We start from the raw sequence: 24,163 nt of genomic DNA on the forward strand, positions 1-24,163 counted from the left end.
TTTCCCTTCCCTCCTTTCTTCCTTCCTTCCTTCCTTCCTTCCTTCCTTCCTTCCTTCCCTCTCCTACCTTCTCCTTCCCTCCCTCCTTTTTTCCTCCCTCACTTCCTTTCTTTTTCTATAACGGAATTTTACTTCACTTTGAGCTCCAGTAGATTCACAGTATTAGGGCTATGTCTAGGTACCTCTGAGAGGTGCCAAGGCATTGGGCAGAATTCACTGTGAAGCAGAGGAGGGCTGATTTCAAGCCATCATCCGTCCATGCGGGCATGATCTGGGGTGTTGTTGCTGTGTGGGCTCAATTGTCGGGCGGTCCAGGTTCCTGCTTTGTCCCATCTTAGCCTTCAGCTTTATCCATAACCTTGATGGAACCCTGACTGTAGTCCCTGATAGAAAGGTCTCTCCTTCCATACCAGGATCTCCACCCCAGCAGGGTATACAGAATTGCAGGCACAGGAAGCACAAATCCTGCAGTTGGGTCCCTGGGAGTGATGGTACGAGGGGCTGCTCTTTTCCTGCCTCTTGGTTCCTGACCTATATATTTTAGCTATTGAAGACACATCACCATTACAAGCTATTGATTCATTCATGCCTGTGTCCTGGAGGACGGGGCCCCAACTCTGCAGGCTGTCTTCCCCACCTGGCCCCTCAGTTTAGCTTTTAATAAGCCACTTGTATCAGGCCAACTGTTTCTGGGTAATGAATACAGTAGGACCCTATGGATCCTAATGAGAGGCAGCTAAGAACAACACTCTCAAAGGAGCCTTAAGAGAAACTTAAAATTCACATTCTGGAAAAGGGCAGAAGAGAATTGTTAACTGAAGAATGGAGCATGTTCTATTTTGCTTGTATAATACCATACCCTTTTCTACTTTTCTTTTTCCCGGTGGTTTTTCCTCTTATTGGCACATGCTCAAAAACAAGTTCACCACTTACCAGTTCCATAAAGCTCCTTGTTCCCCCAGCAGAAAATAACGTCTTCCTACTCCAGAGTCCTCTATTTGCTTTATCTGCTGTTCTTTCTCATGACACTTACTGCTTTATGGATCTGTCTTATCTCCCCTACACATTCGAAGGGTACTCTCTGTCTGTTTCATCCTTGTAACCTTTAAATAACAGTGATAGCTGACACTTATATAGTTCTTACCATGTGCCAGGCTTTGTCAAAGCACTTTACATATGCAGCTTCCTTTTAAGCCTCATGGCGACCCTATGAGGAACTATAATTATCCTCATTTTATAGAAGAGGAAACTGAGGTACTGGGAGATTAAGCCCCTTGCACAAGATTATCACACAGCTAGGAAATGGCAAAGCTCGGATTTAAATCTGCCTTTTCCTATGAAATGGAAATAAATTGTGAAGTGGAAATAAATTGTTCTGCAAAGCTTTTTGTTGTATTGATGTGGCTATATTTAACAATATAGGAACTCAGAATAATAATTGGGGATCTGGTGTTGGCCTCTTTTAGATGGTTGCTCTATAAAATTTAATGAAATGCCACTCAGTTCTGGAGCTGACTTCCTGACTATCATTATTCTTAGCGGTCTTGCTGACCATTTTGTCCTTTCAAGAAAGCTCAGTACAGACTTAAGGAAGATAGATTTCATTAGATGAACGTTCCAAGGTTATTTTGGAATTTACTTGGGAGGATCAATGATTTCTGGCCCAATTTAAAAAAGATTCCAAACGAATTAAGTAAAATTTTTAGTTGAAATCCTCATGCAACCAACAGCATTAAGAACCATCTCAAGACTAATTGATGAATAAAAGTCAACTAACTTCAAAGGGCTATACAGACTATTTTATTTTACTAGAAATTCAATGCAGCCACATTCTATGAAGCAATGTGAGGCTTGGAAGATACATAGGGAATTCTCATGGTAGTAGTGTTTGTTAATATAAGGTGTAATTTAAGCTAGCACATACTCGTCTAGAAGCGTGTTATTATTATGCCTCTAGAAATAATTCATGTTAGGATAACAAATAAGCTATGGCTACTCACCACTGACTGGGATTATTTATTTCAATTCATAATAAAAAGCATGCCTGAAAATTCCTATGTATATGAATGATATTCAGGTGGTAGTTTCGGTGTAGCCTAAAAAAGTCTTCCTCTACCACCTAGAAGTTTACAATGCCATGGTGTTTAATAAATATTGATTATTGATACTGAACTTAGTTACCAGAAATTCAAGATGGAGGCTTAGTTCAGATAAGCCTCTTTAAAGAAGCAGTTTGGGGTTGTGAGAAAGAGTTCATCATATGAGGTGTGTCATATTTTGTAGCGTGTACTCCTTACATTTCTCTCACAGGGGTTAAATCACAATCCATTAAAATAAACTACATTGCATTATAGCTTTCTTAGATCCACTCACAAAAGTATTGCAGTTCATAGCACGAAGACTATATGTTCTTCGTCCATTTTTATCTGTCTGGATCTGATTGTATGGCTTTGCAGACACTCTGCATTCATTTATCTGAGTTTTGAGCACTGACCACATGTCAGATGCTATGCCTTAGCACCTAGGATATCCAAAACTATTGTTCTATTAAGAAGTCAGTACCCAGTGGGAAGACAGGCATGTAAACATGGCTGGAAGCAGAAAAGAAATCCAAAAAAACTAATGCCAATAATCATTTATTTGTAGCTTTACAAGCCACACTTTTTGTGCGACACCCAGAGACGGGGAAGTTGCTGGTTAATTTTGATCCCAAAATTTTGGAAGTTGTTCGGGAAACTAAGTGCATGATAAAAATGAAGCTGGATGTACCAGAAGAGGCAAAGAGATTGCTAAAACTGGAGAATAAATTGAAAGCAGATAAGTTGCATTTGCAGGTAAGATAGATTATATTTTTAAATTATTTTTGAGGGAGTTTTTTGTTTTGGTAAAAGAAAAATACATCACTGGAGTTGTGCTGATGTGATATTGAGGGGAAATTTGTTACTACGTTGATTGTTCATTTTTCTTTCTTTTTTTTTTTTTTAATTTTTTTTTCCAACATTTTTATTTATTTTTTTGGGACAGAGAGAGACAGAGCATAAATGGGGGAGGGGCAGTGAGAGAGGGAGACACAGAATTGGAAACAGGCTCCAGGCTCCAAGCCATCAGCCCAGAGCCTGACGCGGGGCTCGAACTCACGGACCGCGAGATCGTGACCTGGCTGAAGTCGGACGCTTAACCGACTACGCCACCCAGGCGCCCCGATTGTTCGTTTTTCTTCAGTTTTATTGAGGTGCAGTTGACAAATAAAATTGTAAGATATTTAAAGTGTGCATCATGATGATTTGATATACATATACATTGTGAAAGTATTCCTGTCATCTAATTAACACATTCATTACCTCATATATATATATATATATATATATATATATATACCTTATATATATATGCCTCATGTATATATATACCTCATATATATATCTCATATATATATATATATATACACCTCATATATATATATACATACCTCATTTATATATACACATACCTCATATATATATATATGTGTGTGTGTGTGCATGTGTGCACGCGTGCGCATATATATTATGTATATTTGTTTCTTTTTTTGGTGAGAATGTTTAAGTTCTACTCTCTTCGTAAAATCTGATTATATGCTATAGTGCTATCAATTATAGCCACCATGTTAATCATCAGATCTCAGTCCTTATTCATCTTTAGCTAAACGATTGCTCCCTTTTACCAAACTCTTCGTATTCCCTCACCACCCCCAGCCCCTGGCAATCACTTTTCTGCTGTTTTTACAAGTTCAGCTTTTTTAGATTCCACATGTAAGTGGCATCATACAGTATTTGTCTTTCTTTGTCTGCCTTATTTCATTTAACATAATGCCTTCAAGGCCCATCCATGTTGTTCCAAATGGCAGGATGTCTTTCTTTCTCAAGGCTGAGTAATAGTCCATTGCATATATATACCATATTTTCTTTACACATCCATTTATTGATGGATGTTCCCATCATCACTGTAAATAACATGGGAGTCCAGATTATCTCTTTGAGACCCTGATGTGGGAATTGCTATATCATATGGTATTTTTATCTTAAAATTTTTTGAGGAAACTCTAGACGTTTTTCATAGTGGCTGCACCAATTTACATCCACACCAACAGTGCACAAGTGTTCCCTTTTCTCCATATCCTGGCCAACACTTGTTATCTCTTGGGTGTTTGTTCGTTTCTTTGTTTGTTTTGAGAATAACCATTCTAATAGGCGTGAGGTACCATTTCACCGTGGTTTTGATTTGCATTTCCCAGATGGTTAGTGATAATTGACTACCTTTTCGTGTACCTATTGTCCTTTTGTGTCTCTTCTTTGGAAAAATGTCTATTCAGTTCCTTTGCATGTGTTTTAACTGGATTGTTAGTTTTTCGCATTTTTGTTGTTGTTGTTGTTGTTTTTGTTGCCATAGGCTGCCTTTTCATTTTGTTGATGGTTTTCTTTGCTGTGCAGAAGCTTTTTACTTTGATGGAGTGCCACATGTTTATTTTTGCCTTTGTTGCTTATGCTTTTGGTTAAATCCAAAAATCACTGCCAAGACAGCTGTCAAGGAGCTTACCCCATGTTCTCTTTTTTAGAGTTTTACCATTTCAGGTCTAAAATTTAAGTCTTTAATCCATTTTGAGTTGATTTGTGTGTATGTATTTAAGATAGGTGTCCAGTTTCATTCTTTTGCATGTGACAGTCTAGTTTTCCCAATACTATTTATTGAGGAGACTGTCCTTTCCTCATTGTATATTTTTGGCTCCTTTGTATATTCTTGCTTCTTTGTAAATTAATTGGCCACATGTCAGGGATTTATTTCTAGGCTCTTTATTCTTTTCCTTTATTTTATTTTATTTTATTTTATTTTAAATTTCAATATAGTTAGCATACCATGTTATATTCCCTTGTTTCTTCTTGATAGTATTAAAATACTGATGTGAAAACAGAATACTGGGAATATAAAAGGTGGAAAGGAGTTGATAACTTTGAAACTATTAAGGAAACATTGAAACAGCTTAATATTATTAATTTGGGGAAGGATTGATTGGAATCCTTATTTCCCATCACACCCTGCAATAAATTATGAAATGGCCAAAAATTGATCATTACGGTTCATCTCTAAAAAATATCTAAAAGAAAATATATAAGCCTATTAATTCTGATTGTGCATACATTTATTTTGATTCAAGAAAACAAGTGTGACATCAATAATAAGTATGCTTTCATGTGTTCCAGAACGGGGAAAAACTTATAATGAGAGACATCTTGAAAAGATAATTATCCATGCTATTTAAAATAGCATAAATAGAGAAAGGTAATTAAATAGTAAATATGAAAAATACAACTCTAGAAAGCTCCACTGACTTGCTCTTTAAAGGAGATGCTAAGGTAATTTACAGGTGAGGAAAAAGTATGGTAAATTAATATAAATTTAGGTGAACGGCCTTAATCTTGGCAGGACCATGAGGAAACAGGTATAATGACACCTTCCTGGTGTGAATCAAAATATGACTTGCTTTAAAATAAATTAAAGTAAAACACACCATTTTGGCTTTCAACAGGGTCTTCTGCAGTATTATGATGAGTTATGTCAGGAAGTGCCTTCAGTGTTTGTCAATCTGATGACCCCGAGAATGAAAAAGGTTGGTAATGCTGAAGGTTTTATATTGATTTCCCTGGTGTTTAAAATTAGATTCCCGTTCCACAGATTATGGATTTTATCTATTCTTGCCTAGATCTGCTATCTTTCTAGTTCAACATTATAGCTCTATTTCTCCTATAGAATGATTTCTTGTCAACAAGTTTTGTTGCCTTTGAAAAACAACTAAATCTAAATAACGAGCACTTTCTAAGAATCCATGATTCTTCATGGACAGCCAAAGGTGATTAAAAAACAAAGTCACCTTTACCAAGCATAATGGAGAGAAATAAAATTAAGGAAATATAACCTATAATATTTCCAGGTAATAAAAAGAAAGCCTTTTTAAGTAAATGCAGATGTTGTTGTTAATCATGGAAGCCGCTATTTTTTTTTTTTGTTTTCTTTTTCTAGGTGGAATCTGTGTTGAGACAAGGGCTCACAATATTAACATGGTCATCCTTAACACTAGAAAGCTTCTTTCAAGAAGTTGACTCGGTTTTGGATATGTTCAATCAACTTTTAAAGAAGGTATGATAAATACATTTTTTTAAAACTACATACATTAATACTCAGGCTATAAATAATAGTTTGCTTATCTATGAAAGCTATTTAAAGGATGTGACTCTTAACTAAAAGGACATCTATTGAGTTAAAAAAAAATAATGCTTTATGTTTCTCTAACTGCTTTGGAGCCTTTTCATGCAGAGTTGCCTTGTTTTTGTCTCTGAATTACTTGCCTTCAATATGTTAAAATGGTAGTTCAACTCCACAGTGTACTTTAGAAAATGGAATAATTGTAGACTGTGGAAAATGGCAAAATGGAGTGCTTAAATATTAATACATCTAATGTTAGTTAGATGAGGCATTCACCTAATGGAGACGGTGTATTGATTTCTGACATCTTTTCTACATAGAACATGCATACCTTCTTAGATGTGCTTTTCTCTGATGACAGCAGGGTCAATAGACAAAACTCAGAGGCTTGAGAGTCAGATAAATCTAGGTACAATGATCTGCCTTTTGCGTTCCTTCCCAGGTTACTTTGCTTATCTGAGCCTTTGTTTCTTTAGCTGTAAAACTTGGGTAGTAATGAGTCATGGGCCAGAAGAAGGATTAAAAGAGATAACGTATATCAGATTATGACATATGTTGCTGCTCTATAAAACTTTAGTTCCACGTCAAGCTTTCTTTGTAAATGTACTCCTACAATTTCCACCAAATTATCTTGGCTCAGGCCCCAAGTTTTGAGATACAGCCCTCTAAATTATTTTATAACTCAAGTACATCTTGGATGAAAGAAGAGTTTTCCTCTCTGTTTTTTCTTCTTGGTAGATCAGCGACTTGTGTGAAATGCATATTGATACAGTTCTAAAGGAGATAGCCAAAACTGTGTTAATTTCCCTGCCTGAAAGTGGTGCCACCAAAGTAGAAGATATGTTGACACTCAATGAGGTATGCACTTATGTGTTATATTTTAATCATAGAAATACTGGCTCATATACTTAAAATGCGAATTTATAATCTAAACGTGGAAATCTCTGTTAGTAGTATATAGACATCCTTGCTTTTTTGGAAATCCTCAGATTCAAAGACTTACAAGGCTTCAACAACTCAAGTCCATGGCCACACCCTAGATAGGATCTTACTAATATCCTCAACCTCATGCTGGGGTTTCCTGGGGTTCCTTCTGTCAGTGGTTTACTGCTCTTCCTCCTCTGTGTTTACTCCCAGGGCAATATCGACTACCTCTTGGTTTTGACTACCACATCCTTGCCCTTTAAGCCACTCACAGAAATCTGGGAGTTATGTGGAGTCCTTTTCACACTCCCATTTCCTACCTCCAGTCAGTCTTCAGGCTTCAGGCCAATTATCTTCAGGCCAGTTTTTGCCTTTTACTCCAAGTTTGCTTGAATTAATTGCTTCTTCTTCTCCATACTTACTACCCCTTAATTAGGTCAGGCCCTTAAGGCTCATTTTGAGTTTAGTGCTTGATGTTATGATCTGACTGGTCTCTCTTCTCTATATCTGGCTCCATCATATCCATTCTCCACATTGCCACCAAATCTGATTGTGAAACTCGTGATCTTAAATCCTTCAACCAGCAGTGGCATCTAGTCTCCATAGGACAAAACCTAACCTCAGCATCACATTATACTAAAATTATTTGAGTATCTATTTATTCTCCATTGGCTCAAAATTACAAAAATAGGAACCCTAACGGTCTGGCACATAACACGTAGCACACATAACACAATCTCTCCTAGAAGTACTCACTTTACATCTTGAACTGGACTCTTTTATTTCTTTCCTGCCATGTGCTTCTGCTACACTTACTCTGCTGGTTGGGGTCACCTTGCTAGTGTCCTTTTCAAGACAACCAAGGGTGCCTCTGTCTCATGGGCTCCAATCCTGCCTATGGGATACAGGGCCCTTTGAGCCTGTTGCTATGGAAATTCAGCTTCTTCTTTCCAGGACACCTCTTCATGCCTTTAGGGGTTTGGATAAGCCAGCTGGCCTCTTGCCTCAGGACTAATTAGACATGAGTCAGCCCCTTCATCCCCAAATTCTAGAGGACATGGGTCAAGTTTTCTGAGTAGTTCTTTTGAAGGACGCTACACTTATTTCTACCTGATCTCTACCGATGACCAAGCTTCCTTTCTATAATCTCAAGATGGGCAAAGGGCTAATGGTTGCCTCCCCTGCTACCATTTAAGAATTCACTTCTTCATAATATGTAGGACCTTAAAATCGTTTGTCCCCAGCACTGGGACCTTGGCTGTAACAGAGACAACACTAAATGATCCATTTTTACATCCTGTTCTTGGAGCATGCAAATTTAAAATGATTGTGTCTTCCTGGCTATTCGTTCCATCATTGTTAAGCTTTTTATCCTTGAAGTTTATTGTGTTTGACATTAATGTAGCTACACTGGCTTTGTTCGGTTATTATTTACCAGATACATCTTTTTCTATTCTGTTTTTTTTCAACCTTTCTGGGTTCTCCTATTTTAGGTTTTCTCTTATAAAGAATATTTAGCTGGATTTTGTATTTAATCTCCTGTAAAAAAATCTATCATTTTTTTTACAAATGACTATATAAATTTAATACACTTCCACTTATAATTCCTATACAATTCTTTTCATAAATTGTATTAAATTATATTATTTTAAATTAATTAATAATGAGGAATAGGTAATAAAAATGAAAATACAGAAACCCATTGTAATCAAATTAATATGGCATTAACAGAAAAAAACATAATTTAGAGGGACAAAATAAAGAATCTAGGAGAAAAAAAATCACAATAAAAATTAATACGTGTCAAAGATAGTATTTTTAGTTCAGTGGGGAAAACGATGGATTATTTAAATGGCGCTGGCAGAATACACTGTTTCTCAGGAAGAAAATATGATTAGGTGCCTGTCTCTCTTTTTTAATTATTGAAGTATAGTTGACATACAATGTTATGTTAATGTTTCAGGTGTACAACATAGTGATTTGACAATTCTATACATTACTCTGTGCTCACCATAATAAGCACAGTCACCATCTGTCACCATACATTATTGCAATATCATTGACTATTATGCTATACTGTACATCTCTGTGACTGATTTATAACTGGTGGTTATAATTCCCGTCACCTATTTTGCTCATCTCTCCAGAAAACAAAAGCACCAGTTTGTTTTCTATATTTATGAGTCTGTTTCTGTTTTGTTCTATTTGTTAATTTGATCATTTGTTTTGTTTCCATCCATGTTGTTGTAAATGGCAAGATCTCATTCTTTTTTTATGGAGGGTAATATTCCATTGTTTATATATACCACATCTTCTTTACCCATTTATCTATTGATGGGTACTTGTGTTGCTTCCATGATTTGGCTATTATAAATAATGCTGCAATAAGCATAGGATGCATGTATCCCTTTAGATTACTGTTCTTGTATTTTTTTGTGTAAATACCCAGTAGTGTGATTACTGGATCTATTTTTAACTTTTTGAGGAACCTCCATATTGTTTTCCACAGTGGCTGCACCACTGTTTGGATTTTCACCAGTGGTGCAAGAGGGTTCCTTTGTCTCCATGTTCTCACCAACACTTGTTTCTTGTGTTTTTGACTTTAGCCATCCTGACAGGTGTGAGGTGATATCTCATGGTGGTTTTGATTTGTGCTTCCCTGATGGTCAGTGATGTTGAGCATCTTTTCATGTGTCTCTTGGTCATTTGTATGTCTTTTTGATGTTGTTTTTCCATCTTTTTTCAGTGGAATCCTTCAGGCTGGCTTCTATATTTTTAATATGACTCCAGTAGTTTTTGAAAGCTTCCTTGCTTTCTGGAACTAGAGGGTACCTTACGCTCATCTTGCACATTTCCTGCCCCAGATCTGGGATCACCCATTTCTCTATTTAGCCCTCATGCCTTTCCATGTTACCAGTGGAAAATGGTACATGGAGATCACAATCTGGGTCCTACGAAAGGCACTCATTTTAAACTTTTAGTCATTCCTTATAGTATTATTTCTACATCTCTAAGTAATATACTTGGGGTGCTATTTCTTGAGTTAGCAAATTTGCACATTATTTTCTTCCCGCCTCAATAAGTGAGCATTTAGCTTTTTGACCCTGTCCTCTATCACTCCTCTCTTGTCTTCTCAGTATAGTTATAAAATTATTTTTAGTTAAACAGTGATGGTAAGTACCAACACTTTATTATGCCTGTGTAAATATCAGCCAATGCAGAATCAAGTACTGTACATACAATACATCTTTTCTTATACAACTTTTTGTTTTCCCTAGGAGTTCTAATTGCCTTTCTTTTCACATTTTCCTTCAAATACGCTATTATTTCAGAGTCCCATTTTTCTCCCAAGAGACTTCCTCTCAGAGACCTCTGAATTCCTGTTTCAACCTGAGTTGATTACTGTCCAGGTCAGCTGCAAAATTATAAATCCAAGACTCTCCCCCATCTGCTCTTTTTACTGGATTCCATATTATTCTATGAGGGAGAGCCCTTCAGGTTCCGTAATGATCTTTTCTCAGCAACTGGAAATTTCCAAAGAAGTCTCCTGTTTCCTGCCCCAGGGGTTAAGGGTAATTTCCTGCCTGCCATTTTCTTCTCACTCATCCTAGAATCTCACTATATGTATGTACTTCATACCAGGCCCTACTTATAAACAAACACAATTAAAATGGGCAGGGAATACCTATATGGATGTCCTTCTTTTTGTTCCACTTATAATGATAGTCATCTTCTATTGGTATGTACCTATAATTGTTGTGACACAGTCAACTGCTCAGTGGGGAAATATTCACACTTACCAGATCGAATTTACTTTGAAAACATGAACCAAGAATTTTTATATGCATAGAAAGAGAAACAGATCACACAAATCAGGGAAATTGGGACAGATTAAGTGTGAGTGGGTGTGAATGTGGCGATTGCATTGACATCACAACAGAAGAAGTTATTACTATTAGATAAGTGTTAAGTCTCCAAACTGCAGGCAGAGTTACGAGAGGTGGAATTTTGAAGAGTGCTTTGCCAGTCAGTATGCCCCACTCACTTGCGTCAGAGGTATCTAAGGTCTAGTGATATGTGGGCTGCCTTTGCATCAGGTAGGCCATTAATAGTGAAGGCAGAGTAAGATTTAAAATGACCGGGAAAGCCTAGTAATACTCTGGACAGAATTAAGTTTTGGAAACATGCACACATAATGCTAATGTTGGGGGGGAGGAGGTTAGTTTGGGCCAACCAGTGGTTTCAGACCATATTTGGGAACCAGGGATATTTGTGGTCATTCAGTGGCTTCAAATTGGATCTTTTGCTCTGTGACGCTGAGGCTGGGACTCTGCAAACTACATTTATCTTTGGCCAGCTGGCTCCCTTTTAGGTTTTGCCAATAGTGCTGCTAGAAGAAGGATGGAGGAGAGAGAAGGGACTTGCTCTTTCCTGTTTTTCTTCCCGTTCCCAATACAGTCAGACGGCCTCTCTTAACTGGCAGTGGCAGTTAATCCTAGGTTCTAGTTTTTTCCAGTCCTTCCAGGACCAGCTTCTTGTGCTTCTCAGATGTACCAACACCATGACGCCTCTCTCTGAGCTCCTGAGGCAGTAGCACCAACTGGGCAGTTCCCTCACTTCCCAGCTCTAGGTCTAAAAATTCCAGCCTCTTGCCTTTGCTCTCCCACTCCCCAGGTATGGGAGCTGCTTCCTGAAGTAACTCTCTGTGTGACCTTTGCATCCCTTTTGCCTTTTTTGGTCCTTTAACAGTTGTTTCACCAATTGTCTGTATTAAATCCTCTCATTCTGTTGGTTAAAATAGCTGGTGTGGCATCTGTTTTCCTGACTGAACCCTGACTGACATATCTGATTCTTGATAGGTATACAAATGGAATAGAAAATCAGGGAAATTTGATTCAAGTTATGATAGGAAAACTGGTAAATACATTAAAGGTTGTTAAAAGTCATTTCAGCAAAATCACCTTGGCTCCGTAGAGACAGAAAATAGATTAGTGGCTGCCAGATGGGTGATGAGGAGGGACTACTAATGGGTATGGGGGTTCTTTGTGGGGGGAAATGAAAATGTCCTGGAATTAGATAGCAGGGATGGTTGTACAATTCTGTGAATATACCAAAAACCAATGAGTTGTACACTCTACAAGGGTACTTTTTGTGCTATTACATTATGAATTATATCTCAATTAAAAAAAGAAAGAAAGAAAATGATTTTGACTGTCTTTCCAGTCTGTCCCTGGACTTCCCCTCAGTATTTCAGTCTGTTCTTCTCTGAGTTCTAAGAATGGTCCATGGAGAAAGTATTCGACCTCTTTGCAAAATCTAGGTCCTCCAGATGGGCTCTAGATCCCACACCTCCTTGCCCTCCTGGCAACCTTCCTCCCCTAGTCTTCTTCCCTCTCTTCTAGATCTTCGACTTCGTCCCCTCCACCGGACTCCTCCCCCTCACAGTGTAATGTGCCGGATTATCTTTTCCTTGCCAACAAACAAAAACCTTCCCACACCTCCCTTCACTTCTCATTCACATCCAAACTTCACCAGCTTCTTGTGCATGCTGTCTTCACTTCCCCATCTTTCAGTTCCCATCTCCATTTGCTTTCCTCCAATTCCTAGCGTAGGTGATTTCCGGCATGGATTATTATTGGTAATAACTTTATGGAGATGTGGTTCACACACCATACAATTTTACCCATTTAAAGCGTACGATTCAAGGGTTTGAGTTTATTCACGGAGTTATACAGCCATCGCCACAATTTTAGAACATTTATAACACAATTTCATCTCAACCTCTCCAGCCCTAGGCAACCACTAATCTGTTTTCTGCCTCTTTAGAGTTGTTTGCTTTCCCTGCTTATCTGAAGTGGCTCTTACCACTGGCATTCCAGTGTTTACCACTGTGGTGAATAAATTGGGAAGGGTGGAATGCTCCCATTTATTTTTCTCTCTCTAAAATGTTATGGACATTGTAGACATGTCAAAAGGTCTATTCAGTTTTATAGACCAGTTTTCTTTTCTGAATTTAACTAGTTCTCAGCTTCTTCCCAAAGCCTATTCGAAAAGTTCAGAAAGGCAGAGCACAGACTTTTAAATCAGACAATGCTGGTTGTAAACGCCTATGTTTACCACCTGCTATGTGATTTTGGACAAGTTACTCATTCTCTCTGAGCCTCAGTTTTCTAATTTGTGAAATGGGGACAATAATATTACCCATCTCAAGCAGTTGTCATTTAATTAAATGAGTTAATACACATAAAGCTCTTAAATTGATGCCTGGCATAAGCAAGCACCGTGCTCACTTGTTCACTTAAAAGCCTTATCTCGTTTGAATCTCAAAGCAACACTTTGGATTGTCTTTTTAAAAACTTCTCATTTTCAACTTTTGACATCATTATCTCTCCTGTCTTTCAGCCTTCTTTCTTTCTTTCTTTCTTTCTTTCTTTCTTTCTTTCTTTTTCTTTCTTTCTTTCTTTCTTTCTTTCTTTCTTTCTTTCTTTCTTTCTTTCAGTACACTCTACCCCTAACACAGGGCTTGAACTCATATCCGCAAGATTAAGAGTTGTGTGTTCTACCGACAGAGCCAGCCAGGCACCTCTGCCTTCTTTCTTTTCACCATATAAATGTGAAGGTAGATATTTATGTTTGATTGAATCAGGTGAGTTTTTATTCTTCTTTCCTCTTTTTCTTTGCTTGGGCCTTACCAGATATGCCTGTAGCCATTGAGAGTATGGGATCTGAAACATTATGCTATTGGCAACTATCTCTAGTTATTTTCAAGTGCTGTTAATTATAGTTTTATAAATTAAGTTTCACAGTATTTTTAAGCATCTGTAAATTAATAGTCATTGCTTTATTTAACAGACATACACAAAAGAATGGGCTGATATCCTAAACCACAAAAGTAAGCATGTGGAAGAAGCTGTCAAAGAACTTATATTAATATTTGAAGCTATTTATGAAGTTAAGGACAGTGGGAAAACAGCAAAACCGTTACCAGGTAATTTTGCTAGTTCTAAAGTTTGAATTGCAAGAGTTATAGATATGTTTTCAGGTGGGTGCCTTCTGCTTAGCAGGTACCAAGATTCCAGACTCCCTGAAGGAAAGCATGTGTTCAGCATACACCACATCATTTGCAGAAACTGCTTAGGCACAGTGAGCCCTTTTTATCAGCTAGAGAATAGTGGGAATCAGGACCAATGCTGCAAGCAGTCTTAGGCTTGCTATTGTTAATCTCTCTCTGTCTCTCTTTGTTTCTTTCCAGAACAGCATTCTAAAATGTCTGGAGACATTTTTGGTCATTGTGCATCATGGGGAATATTATTGGCTTCTAGTGGGTAGAGGTCAGGGGTGCTGGTGACAGCCCTACAGGGCACAGGACAGCCTTCAATAACAAAGAGTATCAATAGTGCTAAGAATGAAATCTTGCCATTTGCAACAATATGGATGGAATGGATGGAACTAGAGTGTATTGTGCTAAGGGAAATAAGTCAGAGAAAGATAAATGTCATATGGTTATATTCATATGTGGAATTTAAGAAACACAACAGATGAACATAGGGGAAGGGGAGGAAAAATAAGATAAAAACAGAGAGGAAGGCAAACCATAACAGACTCTTAAATACAGAGAACAAACTGGGGGTTGCTGGAGGGAAAGTGGGTGGGGATGGGCCAAATGGGCGATGAGCATTAAGGAGGGCACTTGTTGGGATGAGCACTGAGTGTTCTATGTAAGTGATGAATCACTGAATTCTACTCCTGAAACCATTATCACACTATATGTCAACTAACTTGGATTTAAATAAAATTAAAAAAAATAGTGCTGGGGTGCCTGGGTGGCTCATTCTGTTAAGCATCTGACTTCAGCTCAGGTCATGATCTCACAGTTCGTGGGTTCGAGCCTTGTGTCAGACTCTGTGCCAACAGCTCAGATCTTGGAACCTGCTTCGGATTCTGTGTCTCCCTCTCTCTCTGACCCTCCCCAGCTCACGTTCTGTCTCTCTCTGTCTCTGTCTCTCAAAAATAAATAAACATTAAAAAAAATAGTGCCAAGGCTAAGAAACTACGAGTTTAAATAAGTATTGACAGCATGTTTTCTTTTTCTTTTTTCCACTTAGTTTGTCTACTTAGTTTAATTAGCTTTCTTCAGAAGTGTCGAAAACCCCAAATATCAGCTTATTAAGTTAGAGTATTCAAAAGGTAAACACATATTTTAGAAAGATAATATGTAAAATGCTCTTAAAATTTTTTTTGAGGGGGAGAGGGGCAGAGAGCGAGGAAGAGAGAGAATCCTAAGCAGGCTCCACGTTCAGAGCAGAGCCTGATGCAGGACTCCATCTCAGGACTGTGAGATCATGACCTGAACTGAAATCAAGAGTCAGGCACTTAACTGACTGAGCTACCCAGGTGCCCCCAAATATTTTTAATTCTGTATACTAAGCTGCAACATATATTATAGTGTATTTCTTAGTAGAATTATGATTCTATTCAGATGAGTGATTTAAATTGAATTCAAAGGTGATTCCTACAGAAACAAGTCTTAAATTTTTAAATTAAGAACTTTTAATTTTTTTTAATGTTTATTTATTTTTGAGAGAGAGAGAGAGAGAGAGAGAGAGAGAGAGAGACAGAGCACGAGCAGAGGAGAGACACAGAAACCAAAGCAGGCTCCAGGCTCCGAGCTGTCAGCATAGAGCCCGACACGGGGCTCAAACCCACAGACCACGAAATCATGACCTGAGCTAAAGTCAGATGCTTAACTGACTGAGCCACCCAGGCACCCTTAATTAAGAACTTTTAAAGAAGGGGTTTCCTAGGAAGGTTTGGCCGTATGGAATAAATCAAATGCTCAATACTAAAGGTTATATTTTTGTTTTATCTTTTATCTATAGAACAGAGGAAGCATGTTGCTTTTGGAAGTGAAACAGAAGAGGGTGAAAACCCTGATTATGAGACTAATATCCTGCCTCAGGCTGATTTTAATGATAAAGAAGATGAATTTAAGAAGGTATTTGCTACAAAATAACCTCATACAATGTATTAGAATTATTACTCCTTGGATTATACATGACCCCCAACTGGTGCTTCTTCTAGGCAGTTCTGCAGCTGACCTGTATGGACTTATAACCAATCTGGACTTATAACAAAATCCAGAATATATAATTTTCAATGCTACACTGTAGGATCTGGCAAGATACAGCAAATCCTTTTAGTTTTCCCCAACACTATCACCTTTTAATGTGATTCTCTCAGTACAGTTATATATAATTATCTCCCTCTATTGTGATTGACCATGTTTTCTTATATAGTAAATGTCATACTTCTGGGATTGTAGTGAGAATTCATTTGACTCAAGATGTTTTTAGTTATTGTATTGAATAGAGTTACCTATATTGCAAGGCCACATTTTGATTCAGTTGAGCCCCAAGGATCTGCATTTTTCACTAGCACCACAGATAGACTGTGGACTCCTCCCCAGGAGAAACCCTGGGTGGGCAGAGTTTCAACACTGTGTTGAGATGTATTGAGAGTGGAGGTTGAGAAGGACTCATGGGGTTTCTTGTTCCTTTCTAAGCCTCACCCTTGCGGTCATGCCTCAGTTGTAAATGCAGCTCCCACATGTGTGCTAATCCCTGCTTTCTCCTCCTCCTGTCAGTTTTCTTTTAATCCCTCATATTCACCTTCTTTTCCTTCTTTCTCTATTTTACACCTCTAACACACACTGTAATACTGTTTTGGAAATGAATAGCACACATCTGTTCTACTTTCACCTTCTTTGGCAAGAAGGGTATCATCAATGGATGGAGAAGCACTTCCCCACTAGACTAGATTTTAACTGTTGATTTCTTCTCAGTACCATGCTCCAGGCGGCCATTATCAAGCAGTAGGAGTCAGCTGGAGTGAGGCAGTGTATGCCCATGCCAGCCATCCTTCTCTTCCTTTTTAAAAAAATATTTATTTATTTTTGGGAGAGTGCAAGCGGGGCAGGGAGAGGAACAGATGGTCTGAAGCAGGCTCTGCGCTGACAGGCTCACAGCGGTGAGCCAGGATGTGGGGCTGGAACTCACCAACCAAACCGGGAGATCATGACCCGAGCTGAAGTTGGTCGCTTAACCGACTGAGCCACCCAAGTGCCCCAGTCCTTCTCTTCCAGTTGCTCTTCCCTTTGACACTGGCTGGGGTCCCTAGAGCAAGTCTGATTATCATCAAAGGAGGATCATCAAAGTTGGAGGATCACTTGAAGTTAGTTGCATTAGTGCAGTCACCGCCTACATAGCCTCTGCCTCTCCCATCCATCATCCTCCACAGTGCTGCCAGAATGGTCTATCTAACATAAAAAACTGACTCTGTCATGCCTGTGTTTTAGCCTGGCAATTCACCAGCCCTGATCATATTTCTCTTTGCTCATGCCTGATAACCCTGTCTTCTGATCCAACTCAACCTGGCTGGTCCACCCTGTTTCAGAGGAGCAGGGCGTAGAATGGAGAGGAACACTATGGCCAGAGCCTGGCCCTGGAGGTGTGACTCATGACTCACCGTGCAAGCAAGACTTGGGATCCAGATCCCTGCCCAGGCTCAATACTTGTCCTGTGTTCTGACCAATAAACTTGGTGACTCCTCTGGAGGAAAAGAAGGGCTTAGACAGAGGGGCAAACCGTGGTCCCAGGATGGTGGAAGTTTTATCCCATATACATTTAGTAATGTACATTTTAAAATACATTTATCCTCTAAGCTGAGCTTTTTGTTTATTTTATTTTTTTCATTTTAGTGTGGAATCTTTTATTTATATTATTTTTTTAATATGATTTATTGTCAAGTTGGCTAACATACAGTGTATACAGTGTGCTCTCTTGGTTTTGGGGGTAGATTCCTATGATTCATCGCTTACATACAACATTTGTTGTTCATCCCAACAAGTGCCCTCCTCAATGCCCATCACCCATTTTCCCCTTCCCCTCTCCCCATCAACCCTCAGTTTGTTCTCTGTATTTAAGAGTCTCTTATGGTTTGCCTCCCTCCCTCTCTTTTTGTAACTATTTTTTTCCCCTTCTCTTCCCCCATGGTATTCTGTTAGGTTTCTCAAGTTCCACATATGAGTGAAAACATACGATATGTCTTTCTTTGACTGATTTATTTCACTTAGAATAATACCTTCCAGTTCCATCCACATGGCTGCAAATGGCAGGATTTCATTCTATCTCATTGCCAAGTAGTATTCCATTGTATATATAAATCACATCTTTATCCATTTATCAATTGATGGACATTTGGGCTCTTTCCATAATTTAGTTATTGTTGAAAGTGCTGCTGTAAACATTGGGGTACATGTGCCCCTGTGAATCAGCACTCCTGTATCCCTTGGGTAAATTCTTAACACTGCTATTGCTGGGTCACAGGGTAGATCTATTTTTAATTTTTTGAGGAACCTCCACACTGTTTTCCAGAGCGGCTGCACCAGTTTGCATTCCCACCAACAGTGTAAGAGGGTTCCCATTTCTCCATATCCTTGCCATAAGCTGAGTTTTTGAAAGATAGACTTATGCCCATACCCCCGAGCATTAAGAAATGTACCATACTTAATAAGTGGGCCAATTTTTGAGGATTGAGCAAACCAAGATTATTTTGAATAAGGTGTTTTTGAGCTTTGGCTTTTGAGTAAGGTCTTACAGTTTACTAGGGGGTTTATGAAATGCAGTTATTCAAATACTGCTTTTTGTTTAAAAAATACACAAGTAATTTGGGATTGAAATTATTTATACAATATAATTAAAATTGTATAGTTTATTATTTATCTTCACATGTCACTTCTAATATTGTATTATTGCTTTGGGGTGTTAAAGTTCTTATTTTCGACGCTGAATTTAATAGTATCTCTTTTTTAAATGATTTTATTTCCAGGTATACAGCTCTATAATTTGACATCTGTATACACTACAAAGTGATCACCACCATAAGTCTCATTACCATCCATCACCATACAGTTGACCCCCTTCACCCATTTCACCTACCTGTCAACTCCCTTCCCCTTTGGTAGCCACTGGTCTGTTCTTTGTATTTATGCATTTGTTTTTGTTTTATTGTGTTTGTTCATTTGTTTTGTTTTGTTTCAGATTCCACATGTGAGTGAAATTGTATGGTATTTCTCTCTCTTAGTCTGACTTACTTTGCTAAGTATAATCCCCTCAAGGTCCATCCATGTTGTCACAAATGGAAAGATTTCATTCTTTTTTTAAGGCTGAGTAGCATTCTCCTGTGTAAATATACCACACCTTCTTTATCCATTTATCTATCAATGGACATTTAGGTAGTTTCCATATCTTGGCTATTGTAAATAATGCTGCAGTGAACATAGGGGTGCATATATCTTTTTGGAATAGTGATTTCATATTTTGGGGACAAATACCCAGAAATGAAAGAGCTGGGTCATGTGGTGGCTATATTCTTAATTTTCCCATAGTGGCTTAACTGACTGAGCCGCCCAAGTGCCCCTCATTTAAAGCAATTATTGATTAGAATATACCTATTGCCATTTTGTTAATTGCTTTCCGGCTATTTTTGTAATTTCTCTCTGTTCCTTTCTTCTCTTTCTCTCTTCTCTTGTGGTTTGATGACTTTATTTAGTGTTCTAAGTTTCTCATTCCTTTCTCATTTTCTTTGTATTTTGCTTTGTGGTTGCTCTGAGGTTTACGTAAAATATCCCATTTGAATAGTAGTCTTTTTAAAATTGACAGTAACTGAATTTAAACACATTTCAAAACTTTACTTTTTTCTGCCCCACTCCTGCTATTTATATTTTTGGTGACACACTTTACATCTTTTTGTTTTATACTTCCTTTAATTATTATAGTTTAGCTAATGTTACTGCTTTTGTCCTTTAACCTTCATGTTTGCTTTATATGTCAGTGACTCACTACCTTTGTTATATATTTACCTTTTCCAGTGAGATTTTTACTTCCATATGTTTTGTTATTATTAATTAGTGCCAATATTTTTCAGCATAATGAAATCCCTTTTATGTTTCTTTAGGGCCAGTGTAGTGGTGATGAACTTTAGTGTTTGCTTAACTGGAAAGCTATTAATCTCCCCTTAAATTCTGAATGATAATCTTGCCACCTAGAGAATTCATGTTTGGAAGTGTTTTTTTTTTTTTTTTTTTTTTTTTTTTTCCTTTCAGTTCTTTGAATATCTCATGCCATTTCCTTCTGGCCTGTAAAGTTTCTGCTGAAAAATCTGATTGCCTAATGGGGTTTCCTGTGTATGTAACAAGTTGTTATTTTGTAACAAGGATTATTTAAAAAATTTTTTTTAATGTTTATTTATTTTTGAGAGAGATAGAGACAGAGTGTGAGTGGGTGAGGAGCAGAGAGAGAGGGAGACACAGAATCTGAAGTAGGCTCCAGGCTCCGAGCTGTCAGCACAGAACCCCATGCAGGGCTTGAACTTATGAACCGTGAGATCGTGACCTGAGCCAATGTCGATGCTTAACCAGTTGAGCCACTCAGGCACCCCTCTTTATCCTTAACTTTTATCATTAAAAAAATTTTTTTTTATTTAGAGAGAGAGTGCAAACGGGGGAGAGGGGTAGAGAGACAGAGAGACAGAGAGAGAGAGAGAGATAGAGAGAGAGAGAGAGAGAGAGAGAGAATCCTAAGCAGGCTCCACACTCAGCATGAACCCTGACATGGGGCTCAATCCCACAACTGCAAGATCATGACCTGAGCCAAAATCAAGAGTTGGATGCTCAACTGACTGAGCCACCCAGGTACCCTGGCTTTTTATCATTTTAATTATAATGTGTCTTGGTGTGGATATCTTTGGGTTCATCTTATTTGGACTTCTGTGCTTTGTGCACATGGATGTCTGATTCCTTCTTCAGACTAGGGAAGTTTTTAGCCTTTATTTCTTTAAATAATTTTTTCTGGCTCTTTCTCTCTCTTCTCCTTGTGGGATCCCTATAAGCACTTTTTCCACATGATGTTGTCCCAAAGGTCCCTCATGATAGTTTCATTTTTCTTAATTCTGTTTTCATTTTGCTGCTTTGGGTGAGTTCCACTGCTTTTCTTCCAGCTCACTGATCTGTTCTTCTACTTCATCCAGTCTGCTGTTGTATTTTTCAGTTCAGTTATAACTTCTCTTTGGTACTTTCTTTTATTTTCTCTCTTTGTTGAAGTTTTCATTGTGTTCATCCATTCTTCTCCCAAGGTTGGTGAGCATCTTTATGACTGTTACTTTCATCTTTATGACTGTTACTTTATGACTGTTTACTTTATGACTGTTGCACTCTTTATCAGGTAGATTGCTTATCTCTGTTTCATTTAGTTCTTTTTCTGAGGTTTTTTTCTTGTTCTTTTGTTTGAAACATATTCCTCTATCTCCTCATTTTGCCTAATTCTCTTGTGTTTGTTTCTACGTATCAGATTATTCATCTGCATCTCACAGTCTTAAAGGAGTGGACTTGTGCCCAGAATTTCAGTCTCCTCCCATCACCAGAGCCAGACACTCAAGGGGTGTCCCTTATGTGTGCTCTGTGTGCCCTTCTGTTGTGGCAGGGCTGTGATTGTGGCACAGTGGTGGGTAGACTTGTCACTCAGTCTGGCTGTAGGACATGGCTATGACTGCTGTGATACTATGGTGGGGGAGTTGATCTTGCCATGCCATCATCTTGACCCCAACTTTATTTTTTAAGTTTATTTATTTATTTTGAGAGAGAGAGAGAGAGAGAGAGAGAGAGAGAGAACGCGCATGTGAGCAGGGGAGGGGCAGAGAGAGAGGGAGAGAGAGAATTCCAAGCTCTGTGGTCTCAGCACAGAGCCTGACGTGCGGCTCAATCCCACAAACTGTGAGATCCTGACCTGAGCTGAAATCAAGAGTCAGATGCTTAACCAACTGAGCCACCCAGGTGCCCTGAATCCAACTTCTAATATGATTTCTTGTTACAGGAATGTAAAGAGGTCTATGCTTTTTTCTCTCATCAATTGCTAGACAGTCTTCAAAAAGCTACACGGTTATCTTTGGACACAATGAAAAGAAGAATATTTGTTTCAAGGCAAGTTGAAAATATGCTAAATAAGTCTGGTAATGCTATCATAACATAATGCTAATATTACCTCTTATTTTGATAAATTTAAATTTAAAAATATAACATTTATGAAAAGACTATATTAAAATATATGTGTAATACTGTAAGAATAGTGATCAAATGAATAGTCATGTTCCTAACATCCAGGCCAAGACAAAGAACATTCAACGCCAGCATTCCCCTTATCAGTCCTTTCTCTGCTCACCCAAATGTAGTAACCACTATTCTGAACTTCATACTTCTTATTGTCTTGGTTTTCCTTATAGTTTCCCAAGTTTGTATCCCTAATCAGAGTATTTAATTTTGCCTGTATTTATGCTGTTGTCAGTGTGATGTTTTTGAGATTCATCTATGTTGATATAATTTATTTTCACTTAGGTATAGTTGGAGTATACACAATCTGTTTATTCTCCTGGTGATGGGCATTTGGGTAGTTTCCAGTTTGAAATATTCTGAATAAAGCCAATGTAAACATTTTCGTACCTGTCTCTTGCTACACTCGTTAAGAATGGAATAGTTGGGCCATGGGGTATGTGAATAGCTCATTTAACCATGCAGTGCCCAGCCTGAGAGTCCCCATGGCTCCTCATCCTTGCATACAGTTGGTATTTTTCAATTAGAAAATTCTTGCCAAGAATGGGGTGTGAAATCTCATCTCACTGGGACTTAAATAATCATTTTCTTGGATACTGATGAGATTGAACATATTTTCATGGCTGTGAGCCATTTGTGCCTTCTTTTCCTTGAAGTTTCCTTTTTTTCTTTTGTCATGTCTTATCTTGACTAGGCTTGGCTTCTTTCCTTCCTTCATTTCTTTCTTTTTTGCCAATTTTTTCTATTGGATTGGACTTATTTATGGAAGTTCTCAATATATTACTTTGTTGATGATAATATAGCACATATCTTCTCCCAGTTGTACCTGTCGTTTCATTCTCTTTATGGTATCTTCTGCTGAGTTTAAAGTATTCATGTTTATCAATATTTTCTTGGAAACATTAAAATTCATTGATCCTTTCCTTGTGATTTTTATGTCTTTTAAAAGAAATCTTTCCTTACCTCATAACGTCTTCTAAAATTTTATAGTTTTGTCTTCTATGGTTAGGGATTTAATCCACATGATACTGATTTTTGTGATTCTGTGAGGTAGGAGGCCAATGTATTTTTTTCCATAATTATAAGTTAACCAAACAAAAGTTGTTGAAAAATTAACTTTTTTCTTTGAGAGAATTAAATTACATTGCATCTATAGATCAATTTGGAGAGAATTAGCATCCTTATAATATTGAGTCTTCCATCCAGAATCATGATTACCTCTCCATTTAAGTCTTCTTTACTATTTCTTAATGAAATTGTATAATTCTCCGTGTAAAAGTCTTGCACATTTTTGTTAGATTTATTCATTGGCTAATCATGGCTGAATTTTAATTTAATCACACTGTTACAATCTCCCAACGTGATTGTGAACTTGACAAATTTTCCTTCTGTTTTGTTCAGTTCTTGTTTTATGTGTTTTAAGGCTATGCTGTTAGGTGCATTATATTAGTTAAATTTGCTTAAAGCACCTTATCTTTTATTTTTATTTTATTTCTTTACGGATATTAATTCTAATTCCTCTAATTCTTTTTAGTCTGTCATTAATTTTACCGTACCAGCTTTTTTGGTATATCACTTTTAGCCCTCTATTCAAACCTTACTGTGCAATTTTTTGTTTTATTTCTTAAAAGCATCATATACCTGATTTTTAAATTCAATCTGATTATCTCTGCCTTTTAGTAGAGTTTAATTTGTTTATATTCATTGTAATTTTTTGATATAGTTACACTTATGACATTTCCTTTTGTGTCTTCTTTTTAGTGTCTGTTTTCTTTGGTTCGTTTCATTATCTGTTATTTTTGGGTTGGATCATATTTTCCTTTTATTTTCTTTACTGTACTT

The 24,163-nt window shown here is 37.6% G+C and overlaps 1 protein-coding gene across 1 annotated transcript in view; it reads left to right on the plus strand.

Moving 5' to 3' along the window:
- The window catches only part of DNAH8 (dynein axonemal heavy chain 8), a 338,484-nt gene that overhangs the window by 73,823 nt on the left and 240,498 nt on the right, over positions 1–24,163 (plus strand). Inside the window, exons 19-25 of the mRNA XM_047860389.1 lie at positions 2,647–2,834; positions 5,564–5,644; positions 6,055–6,171; positions 6,976–7,095; positions 14,014–14,149; positions 16,041–16,156; positions 22,089–22,195. Coding sequence (XP_047716345.1) covers positions 2,647–2,834; positions 5,564–5,644; positions 6,055–6,171; positions 6,976–7,095; positions 14,014–14,149; positions 16,041–16,156; positions 22,089–22,195 — 865 coding nt within the window. The remainder of the gene's footprint in view (positions 1–2,646; positions 2,835–5,563; positions 5,645–6,054; positions 6,172–6,975; positions 7,096–14,013; positions 14,150–16,040; positions 16,157–22,088; positions 22,196–24,163) is intronic.

Source organism: Prionailurus viverrinus, chromosome B2, assembly GCF_022837055.1.
Source record: "Prionailurus viverrinus isolate Anna chromosome B2, UM_Priviv_1.0, whole genome shotgun sequence".
NCBI classification, from domain to species: Eukaryota; Metazoa; Chordata; class Mammalia; order Carnivora; family Felidae; genus Prionailurus; species Prionailurus viverrinus.